We start from the raw sequence: 11,246 nt of genomic DNA on the forward strand, positions 1-11,246 counted from the left end.
CTAGTTGCAGTGGGCATTTGGGCTGGAGTGACACTCCCAGAAGCTACGATTTCACATCCTAAAAGGGCAAGCTTTTGTTTTCTCTTTCAGAAGAACAAGTTAGGGTAAGGAGCATTAAATTACAGAATGCTGAATGTTGTCTAAAGGTTACTCTAAACGTTGGCTTGGGCACGTGCCGTGTTCTTGAGCCTAAAAGTTGGAGCACAGGCCAAAAACGCTGCGGTGGAGCGAACGCTGCGCTGTCGTCTCTGCAGAGCGGGGTTTTGGGGCCGATGCCGTCCAGAGGCGCAGCCTGCGGCTCGTCCGTCGGTACCTCTGTTGTGGTATCTGTGTGGAAACGGTCCTTCTGCAGAGATCCGTAACTTGCGTGTGTACATCTGTTGATTTTTCTGTTTCTAGAGTGTAGCTTGCAGTCTTGTGTGGGAGTATTTTCTCTTCACCTAAAACCTGCCACCATGTGGCAAAGGACTCTACGTTACCTATTAATAAACTCAAAAGTGGGACCCAAAATCATGCGTGGATCTGCCGGCTTTACATTTTTACAGCCCCCCTCCTCAGCTTCGCGGAGAAGGGCTGGTTTGGGCCGCGGGCCGCTGGCGCGGGGAGCTCTCTGGCGAGGGGCCGCGCGTCTCCGTGTTAGCACCGCTGTTACGGTTGTGTCCTACTCCATTATTTAACAGTCCGATTGTAGCCTGTTCCCTTGTTGGTTTGGTCCGTGCCCCCCCCCCCCCACGAACTTGTGAAATGAAGATGCTGTGAAATAAACCCTCTTTTGATACGTGTTTTGTACGCCAAGCCCTTGTTTCCGTGCTCTGTCGGGGGGGGGGGGGGGCCCGGCCCCGCGGCTCCCTGAGGCCGCGTCCGCCCTCAGCGATCGGGGGGCAGCAGCGGGGCCCTTGGGCGGGGGGGGGCTTTAAATGCTGTTTGAGGGCCGGGCGCCTGCGCTGGTGACGTCATGCCGCTACGCCGGAAGCACGCCGCTCCCTCTGACGTCTTTCCGTTTCCGCTGCCGTCCCTTCCTTTCCGCCGCGGCACACGCGAGGTAGGGGCGGCTGGGCTCGCTGCTCCGGCCCGGCGGGCGGCGGGCGGGACCCGGGGGGGCGGCGGGGGCGGGGGGCGCTTTCCTCGGCTGCCGTGAGGCCGGGGGAGGGGGCGGCGCGGCCCTGGCCCGCTCCGCTCTGCTCCCGGCCTTGCGGGGCGGCCCCTCAGCCCCTGCCTTGCGCCTTGCAGGTCTTCCCGCTCGGTGCCTGTGCCTCAGCGCGACCCCAGCGAGATGCAGAACGACGCCGGGGAGTTTGTGGACCTCTACGTCCCTCGGAAGTGGTGAGCGGCTCCCCGCAGCGGGGTGGGGGGCTGCGGAGCGCCTGCCCCGCCGAGCTGGGCCCTGCGCCGTGAGCCGGGCCAGAGCCCGGTACAGCCCTCGCAAAGGCGGGTTTGGTTTGGGGTTTTTGGTTTTTTGGGTTTTTTTTTTTGTTTGTTTGTTTTTTTTTTGTAGTAGCGAATATTTATAGGGAAAATAAAAAATATTCTTTTCTATCTGTTTCTGTATTTTTAAAAATCTTCTGTAAAACGTGCGAAGCAAAGACTAAAGTTGAAGAGGATGCTGTGCGTAACTGTGAGCCTACAGCGGCCGTCGCAGCTCACGCACGGTTCATTTCCGAAGTAAAGGGGCACGTTTGTGGTACGCTCCTGTTTCTGTGCTGCCAGCTCTCGGAGTGAACCCGTTTAGAGATCGCTTGTTGCCTTGGTAGCACATCTTAAGTGCGATTTTGAAATTATAGTAAGTGGATAGTGAGAAGATTTTGTAAATGTGTTCGTTTTAAAAAAAAAAAAAAAATCACTAAAAAATTAAACCATCTGTATGCATTTTAGTAGGTTTAAGTCAAATATTTTTTACAACCTGTGATTTCTAAGGGTTTGCAACCTGAGTATCTTTTGACAGCTGTACTGGCTCCCAGTGAAAAAGGCATAGAAACTGCATTCTCATTAATTACTTTGCTGTATTTTTTGCACTTTAGAAAAGAAAATCTTGATATTCTGTGTGTTTTGAAGGCCTGTGCTGCTGCGTGCACTGTATAGGGGTGAACCAGGAATAAAAAAAAAAAGTGAAGGGATAGTTGGCAACTTAACATGATGCTACCACGTGAAACTCTCCTGTAGATGTACTTAAAACTGCATTTTAATTTTCTGAGCACTGAAAGCTTAAACTGTTACTGTCTAAACTTTTTGTGCAGCTTTAATTTGCATGTAGATTTGGCTTTAATAGTTTTTTTTGACCTTGTCACTGTCCCTTTCCTTTTGTTCAAATATATCTTGTTATTTTATTCCTTAGCTCTGCTAGCAACCGAATAATTGGTGCTAAGGATCATGCTTCTATTCAGATAAATATTTCTGAGGTAAGTTTCAGAACAGAAGTATGTGATGAGAGCGCTACACCTTCAAACTTTCGATAGAAGTTAAGAAATACAAGAGCTTGTGATGCGTCTCCAAATAATTCACTATAGACCATGTAAGTGTAGAACTTGAGGGCTTTCGAACGTGCAAGTGTGTTACTGTGTCACCCCTGGTTATTTTTCAGCCTATTGGAAAAATACTCACCAGAGGGAATTTCCTAAAGCTCTGTATAGGCTGTTCCAGTGCTTAACTGTTTGACTAAATACAACTTCCTAACTCTAGATCTAATTTAGAGTTATATAAATTAGGGAATTCCTTGTCCTGAAGCAAAAAAGAAGAAATGCTTGTTTCTGGGCAATTCTTATCCCTTCTACCTTTGCTTGTCTGTAAGAATGTACCGTTCTTCAGTCTGTCCTTGTGCACCTTGGTTTTTAATTTTTTATTCTTGTTGATATTCTCTGTGCTTTTTGTAGTTTGTCCAAACTTTAAGAAAGATACAGGTCCCAGAGCAGAACTCTGTTTCTCTTCTACTTTGCTTAACTAAAACGCCATCTTCGTGTTTTGCTTGAATCATTTCTATTAATATTTGACACTGCTGCTCTTGATAGGTGACAAATGAGGTTGCTCGTGTGTTTTGTGTGCAGTGTCATCATTTCATTAACTCAGTGCTTTAAGCATTACCTGCTTTTTTTCCTGAGGCATGCTGGTTATTTGTATTGACTTGGTATTGTACATTTAGGGTTTTTTTTTTCTGTAACGTAAGGAATTTGTTCTTGTCTAAGTTTAATTTAATCTTATCAACATAGCTTTATTGCGAATCCTTCCAAGCTTAATGCATATGCTCAGAAAACCACAGTAGACCTTGACTCCTGCAGGATCCCAGTTAATGCACACAGGCTCCAGTTAATTTAAACTCTGTTTAGCGCGCTTTTTTTTTTCTTCCCCATTTATTTATTGGTATTCACCTTGCAGGAATTCTGCGGGCACAGTTTTCCTACAGCTTATGAGCTATATAGCTTGATTTATTTCTTCTTGAATGGGAGACCACAAGACTACATTCTTATATTTTTAAACAACCGAGTCTCTTGTGTTCTCTGACTTAAGAAATAATTTTAAAAAATGCTCTGTTTGCGATTTCCTGTAGATATTAACGTAAATACTTTCCTTGTTCGCTGTGTTTCATTCCTTCAGCGATCACTATTTGTTGCTTTGAAAGGATCAGATTAGCAGAACTCCAAAACAAACTCACATGGTATTACAGGGTTCACTACAGTGTTTAATTTTGTGATTTATATTGTTTAGTCTTTTCCTGTTAAATTTCTCATTAACTGGAGGAAGTGAGACAATTTGTGTGTCTTGACTTGGGCATTTTTCTACCTGTGTAACAAGACTGCCATCTTCCCCCCCTTCACTTCAATTTTCCATAATAATGACCTTAATTAAAAAAAAACATGAAAAAAATAACAAAGGCAGTAAAATCCCCAAGTAAACTTTACATTTAACTTTTCCATTATTTTTCAAACTCAAGCATTTTCTTCTTCTAGCTACCATTTTGTGTTGTGTTCTTGTTAGCCTTGTGAATTTCATAGCTGCACTGTGTAATTAACTACAAATTTGCAGTGAAAAGATATTCTATATTGTAGTCTTTCTAACTTCAGTATTTGCCTTGGGTTTTTGTAGTTTGCAGAAAAATATTTGCAAAATTTAACAAGTAATCTTTATCTTTGAGTGCTTGGCAAGTGTGATGTAAGAGCATAAAATTTTATAAGAATCTGTGTGGATTAACTTACTTTTAATTACAGGTTGACAAGGTAACAGGCAGAGTAAATGGCCAGTTCAAAACGTATGCCATTTGTGGAGCAATTCGTAGAATGGTAAGTATTTTCTTGAGCTACAAAATGATTGTGCTTCTTTTTATATTGATTAGTAATTTTTTAGATTTATGTTTGGCCTTGAAAACACAGTGTGCCTTCAGCTCATTCTAGAAGAAGAGCTTTTGTGGAGATAATGAAGACAGAGTGAAGACGTGAACAAATTCACTTGCAAGAATCTGTTTCTTTTGGGTTTTTTTTCCTCGGTCCTTTGGTTTGTAGAATTATGTATGCTTATTTTTTTTTTAAAATCACTGAAGGATGCAAGTGGATTTTTTTTTTCTTTTAAGAACATACTAAGCTACTAATACCTGGCTTTTATCTGTTGTTTATAATTATTAGAGATGCTGCTGCCATGACTTAAATTTGTTAAACGTGGTGTGAAGCTTCGTAGGGTTCATCAGAAGTCTGCTTACCCAGAAATATATCTTGTTAATGCAAGTGTATATTTTAATGAAGTTAAAACTATTTCTTATTTTAAAGGATGACAAATAATTTAACAGCTTGTTTTGAAAACGCTAATCTGTGCATGTAAAATGTAGTGATCTGCAGAAGGCATTGTGCATTTCATTACCGGCATTAAATGCTGCAGATGCCTCTCTTTTTAATGTGTATCAGCAATTATTTGGTCACTTCAGAATCATCTTTTATTTGTTTAAAGGGTGAATCAGATGACTCCATTCTGCGTCTGGCAAAAAATGATGGAATTGTTTCCAAGTATGTATCTATGTTTATCTTATCCTCTAACTCTTGCAGGGGTAACTTCCATTCCCAAATCCAACCTTTAGGGTGAAAATGTATACACTGTATTTATAGGATGATTACACAGTTGGTCAAAAATATTTACTTGAGCTGTTGAAGCAAACTGGTTTGTAACAATGTTTGTTTCATTTTCTTCTAGGAACTTCTAACTGAAGAAACTCTGGTATGGAACATCTGATGTAAAATAAACAGTTCAAACCTATATTGTGCTATGTCTTTTGTTCAAGTCATAAACATCAGTGAATTTATTATAGCTAGTCTTAAAAGAGTTAGAAATGTGTGTCTTCAAAAGATACACAGATTCTGATTCTGAGTTCTTAAAACAAATCAGCTTGTAAAGCGGTGCCAGAGTTGAAAAATCAAGAATTTCAACTTCACTCTTTGTTTCACTATCATCTCTCTTTTCCAGGTTTAATAAGTTTCGCAACTGTAGCTCAACTGCTTTTTTGATCTGTAATGGACCATTTTGCAATGTAGCAACCTAATTCAGCTTGCTGCTTTTTCACTGGGAAAACGAAGGCAATTCTTTTGGTTATGATATCAAAGTTTAGTGGGTTTTCTGCTGATAGAGGCTCACCATATTTATTCTGCTATTGACACACATTCTTTAGGTGAATTATTAAAACTGGAATTCATGGAAAAATGTCTTCCAGAAATACTTCTTGGCATGCTAGCAGATTGACTGCCATGTGACAGACTTAAAAATTTTACATTTTTACTCTTATGTAAGACCTTAATGCTGACAAGCAGGGAAATTAAGGAGAAATAACTCTGAATATTTGGCAATATTTTAATGAATTATTTAATAGCCCTTTAAGGGCTAGATAGACTTTCTACCTGCTGATGTGTTATTTTTTTAGCTATCTTACTAGCAGAATTGAGGGAGGATGCAAGCAGTTTGAATGACACTACATCTGCTGACATTGCCTCTCTTATCTGTCAGTTCCCTGTCTCCAGCTGATTTCCAGCACTTCGTGCTTCTGATGTCACACACACAAGTTTTTGTGACGTAGTTTGAAAGAGTTGCTTCAAGGTTTTACGTGTTAAACTTCAGGTGTTTAGTTTTAATTTGAACTGGTTGGTTTTCTGATAATGTAAAGCTTCTGAAGTAGTTATTGTGAAAGAAAAATATTATTTGTGGGCTCAGACTACACTGATACTCAAACCACAAGCTTTGCCAAGCTACTGTCAGACATTAACTTCAGATGGTGGATTAGAAATAAGGTTGGTTATCCTGCAGGGCTGAGATCATAGATGTACTGTCAGGTGTTGAAGAGATCCACAGTCATCCTGACCTTGCAGTACTGTATTCTGGTACCTCTGAACTTGCTTCTGCTTTGTGTGCCAAAACACACCAGAAATTGTTTCATCGTGTTTTGGTTTTCTTTTTTTTTTCTTTGATCAGCTCTTCACATTCAGCTTGGTATTGCATTTGGAAAGTGCTATGCTCAAGGTGCTATAGCTGTGCTGCTGAACGTTTGGGATCTCGCGTGTCATTCTAGCGGGCCACAGTGCTTTCAGCAGTATTACAACTTTGTTATGTCTTAACAGTGTTCAGCACTGTATTAAATTGCAAAAGCTCTTTGCAATCTTTATTTTCTTATACTGTCTACAGAATTTGAGAGACAGAATTGCAGTAGAAGCAACTGCTGGCACTAAGATACGGGTATCAGGTGCTCAGAGAAGAGCAGACACTTTATGCTTTGGTGTCTTAAAGCATCTAGTTAAAATCATTGGCACCTCTGTTGGGAAAAGAGATTTCTGATTTACTTTGGCTATAATTCCACAAGGACTTAAAAGTACGGTCTCTTTTCTAGTGATATAATGTCTCTCAGATTTTTGTCTTGCAGGAGGGATACAAGAAAAGGCTATACCCTTTCTTCCAGGTGCTGCGTTTGTGTTGGTAGATTTTGTTTGCACACAGCAGGTTTATTTGTCAGTTGGTGTTTATTACTTAAATAGAATGTCATCTGTGGTTTTGGTAGTTTTAAAATATGCCATGGTATGACTAGTATTGAAAACTTCCACTGTGAGCCGCATTTTACCAATTTCATAACACCTACAACTATACGCAGGCTGTCCTTCAGATCGTATGTTCTGATCTGCGCGTTCTCAAGAATTACTGAGAGGTTATGTCCAGATTACACTGTGTTCGCTCCTGTGTGATCATCCCTAGGACAACGTTTGCAGTTGTCCTAACTCCAATCTCTGCGTAGGCCCTTTCTCAAAGTTTTCTTAAGTGCTAGAAACTGTTTTGGTGATGCTATCCTCTTTATGCTGTAAGCTGTCTCCATGTAGAGCTGGTGACCATGTGGCTTATTTCAGATTTGTTTGCAAGTTGCTGTGGATGCCTGTGGGTGTGGGAAAGTTAAGCCTCAGGCTTCTCTCAGGAGAGCCTGCAGTGGGGATGCTATCGCCTCTGAACTAAGGAGGAGGATGGCTGAACTGCCCGAGTGTCCTGGTTTCAGCTGGGATGGAGTTAATTTTCTTCCTTGTAGCTGGCACAGTGCTGTGTTGGGTTTAGTATGAGAATAATGCTGATAACACGCTGATGTTTTAGTTGTTGCTAAGTGGTGCCTACACCAGTCAAGGGCTTTCCAGCTCCCCATGCTCTGCCAGGTGCACAAGAAGCTGGGAGGGGGCGCGGCCAGGAGAGCTGCCCCGAGGGCCATTCCATACCATACGGCGTTGTGCTCAGTATAGAAACTGGGGGAGTTGGCCAGGGGGCAGCGATCGCTGCTCGGGGACAGGCTGGGCGTCAGTCAGCGGGTGGTGAGCAGTTGCATTGTGCATCACTTGTTTTGCATATTTTTTTATCATTATTATTATTTTCTCTTCCTCTGCTGTCTTATTAAACTGCCTTTATCTCAACCCACAGGTTTTACTTTTTTTTCCAATTCTCTTCCCCCATCCCACCGGGGGGGAGGGTGAGCGAGCGGCCGCATGGCGCTTAGTTGCTGCCTGGGGTTAAACCACGACGCCAAGTGTAGTATCTTCCTCCTTATCTGTATTTTTCTTTCTTCTCAGACATGTCAAAATGCAGCATATTTCTTTGGAAGATCCTGTCTTGACACCATGGATATCTCTTGAATCTAAGCAGAGCAAATTGGGCCGTGTTAATGTGTAGTTGCAGTGTGGTGTGTTTTCTTAATTTAAATCAGGGTTTTTTTCAAATCATAAAGTGAATTAGGATTTCAAGTGTAAGGCACGTTATAGATATAATGAAGTATGTAACTAAACCTTTGTTTCAGGAGCAGTTTCAGCAGAGAAGACTGAAATCAACAGGCTAGTAGCCCTTTTTAGCATAGCTATAAACTAAAACATCTTTGGTTGCACTTTCTGTCTTCCCACTGATAACACTTGAATTTACTAGTCCTCCTCCAAGCTGATAGAACTTCCAAAAGATAAATTCCGGGATGTTTCAAGTAAGGGGGAACTTGGCTAAAAACACCCAAAAAAACCCTTCATGTTGAATTTATTGTTGAACTTAATACAGAAAGCACACAAATGAGAGGCCTTTTAAATACCACAAGCAGAAAAAACAAATGAACCCACACTTTATTTTTGAGCTATTTTCTTCTGACATCTAAGTCAACCATGAAGGATGCATTAAAAAAAAGAGGCGGGGGGGAATGACTGTTAGTTGTGATTCTTCTGGAAATAATTCATTTTTCCAGCAGATAAATCTGTGAAAACACTTACTGGAAAGACAAATACAGTCTCCAAACTGGAGAGATTTTGGCTTGGCTTATGTCCAATCCTCATTACTTTCCATTGTACACAGTAAAAGGAGATAAGTTTTAATTGGACTTGATGTTTCTTTCTGACATATCTTAAATTAGCTGCTTCTGCCTGGGATTAGGGTAGAACTTTAAATAAAACCAGTAACTGTTTACTGCTGATAAATGCCTAGTTTACCAAAGAGTTTAAATATCGTTGACTTGCTTCTAATCCCCTGGGACTCTGTTCATCCATGTGGATTTCAGTGGAATTCCTCCATAAGGCAAAGTGAACTGACAGCTTAAAAGCTCAAGATGAACTTGAGGTCTCTCAGATGTCTTTTTAAGCAATAAAACTCCGTTAGCATACAACCATACCAAATTTACACTTCTGATTTGATTAAGTATTTAAGAATTATGTTGTAATTTAAAACATTGCTTTCTAATGCTGTTTGTTGCCATTTGTTTTTCAGAATTTTTAAAAATTTAAACAAATTACTTTTGCATTAATTTCTGGTCAAAATAGGCTTATGGAATGTTATGGTGCCGTGTCCTAAAACCTAGTTCAGCTGGAAAGGGATTAGGGCTGTGCTAAAGGCTTCCTGAAGTTCACACCGTCTTCACCAGCGAGACTGCATAGCACATAAGGTCTTATAAAAATTTCTGCAGAATCCTAACAAGGGAGGATATGGGTCCCTTTAAAAATCAATTTTGAGATTCATTTTCTGGTATTGTGATCTAAAATGTTCTTTGTTTTCCTGGGACAGGAATAGTTCAGATCTTCTAGAGCCATGAAAGGGAATGAACTGTACTTGTACTGTACAAGATGGACAGAGTTGCCCTTACATGGTTACATTGCACCAAGTCGTGAAATTCTTTTCTGTTACTTACGAGGACTTGGCAGTGGCATCCTAAAGACATCTGATTTAACTGGGGCTATTTTAGTGTCTTTGGCCAAAATTTTGCTGCTCAGACAAGAGCCTATCTACTCCTTAAAACACCTGGTTTTTTGGTAACAGCTTGTAGATGTCTCATAATACCAATTTTTCTTTTAAGCCTTGATGTTCATTTAATGAACTACATGGTGTTGAGAAGCTGCTTTAGTCAATCTCTGCTGTAAGTGTGTCATGATCAGAGGACCAGGGTTAGGAGGCCACTGCATCTTCTGCTGCTGGGGGCACGGAATTAGCAGCTTTGGTAACATCACCCTTGCTTGCAAGGTGCCAAACAGGCAAAACGCTGCCGAGGCTGAGAGAAGACAAGAGGCAACGTGCTTCCCTGGCATCACTTGTGCTTCACTGCAGAAAGGAGCACTGGCACTCAGAAGAGGAATAAAAAAGGCCAAGAGTGCCTTTTGCCTTCCTGTATATCCATTGCCGCTGCTCTCTGCTTCCTGGCTCAAGCTTCCAAGGAGCGCGCGGAGCAGAGGCTGTCCCGCGAGTGCTCTCTACAGAAGGGAAGCTGGGACGGCTTGGGAGGGATATTGTTTGTTTTCCTAAAGCATGCAGTGATGCTGGAGGCTGCTGAAAGCCTACTTAGAGGACCAAGCTAAGCTGTTATGCTAGATCTGGCAGCAAATCTGCTTTTCAGTTGGATGTTAGGGAGAGCTGTCTATTCCCATCTCCTGTTTTGTTCAGTTGCTGTCGCTTCTAGTGAAATGCAGAGATAAAAACACCTCTGCTGCAAATATGACTTTGAACAGGTTGTCCTGATTTCAGCTGGGATAGAGTTGATTTTCTTCCTAGTAGCAGGCACAGTGCTGTGTTTTGGATTTAGTAGGAGAAGAATGTTGATAACACACTGATGTTTTTAGTTGTTGCTAGGTACTGCTCATGCTAGTCAAGGACTTTTCAGCTTCCCATGCTCTGCCAGGTGCACAAGAAACTGGGAGGGGGCACAGCCAGGAGAGCTGACCCAAACTGCCTAAAGGGCTATTCCATACCATACGGCGTCGTGCTCAGTATAGAAACTGGGGGGGGTTGGCCGGGGAGCAGCGATCGCTGCTCGGGAACTGTCTGGGTATCGGTCGGCGGGTGGTGAGCAATTGCATTGTGCATCACTTGCTTGGGATATTATTATTACTATTATTATTATATTGTTATTATTATTATTTTACTTTATTTTATTTCAATTATTAAACTGTTCTTATCTCACCCCAGGAGTGTTTCTCACTCTTACTCCTCCGATTCTCTCCCCCATCCCACCGGGGCAGGGGCAGCGAGCGAGCGGCTGCGTGGGGCTGAGCTGCTGGCTGGGGCTGAACCACGACACAGGTTAAGGGAGATTTGATTTTAGTTAATTCATTGATGATCGTTTGCGTTGAGGTGTCCCAGGGGAGGCAGCTTCCCCATATGGCTAATCAGCCACGGAAAAAAAACATTGGGCATTTTTTTTCTTGCTGGGAAAATACGCTATTGTTTAATATCAGACGGGAGTTCTCCTTGACTAAATCCTCAATAGGAACTGCAAGTACTGAGATTTTAAGAATTCAGAACAATTA

The 11,246-nt window shown here is 41.9% G+C and overlaps 1 protein-coding gene across 1 annotated transcript; it reads left to right on the forward strand.

Annotated features, from left to right (window-relative positions):
* The first annotated feature begins 1,017 nt into the window (after positions 1 to 1,017).
* On the forward strand, positions 1,018 to 5,229 carry RPS21 (ribosomal protein S21). The gene is made up of 6 exons (XM_075721104.1): positions 1,018 to 1,042; positions 1,231 to 1,323; positions 2,333 to 2,396; positions 4,197 to 4,268; positions 4,927 to 4,982; positions 5,167 to 5,229. Exons 2-6 carry the CDS (start codon positions 1,274 to 1,276, stop codon positions 5,174 to 5,176), a joined length of 252 nt encoding a protein of 83 aa, XP_075577219.1. The 5' UTR covers positions 1,018 to 1,042; positions 1,231 to 1,273; the 3' UTR covers positions 5,177 to 5,229.
* Positions 5,230 to 11,246: the final 6,017 nt, after the last annotated feature.

Source organism: Pelecanus crispus, chromosome 14 (genome assembly GCF_030463565.1).
Source record: "Pelecanus crispus isolate bPelCri1 chromosome 14, bPelCri1.pri, whole genome shotgun sequence".
Taxonomy (NCBI): domain Eukaryota; kingdom Metazoa; phylum Chordata; class Aves; order Pelecaniformes; family Pelecanidae; genus Pelecanus; species Pelecanus crispus.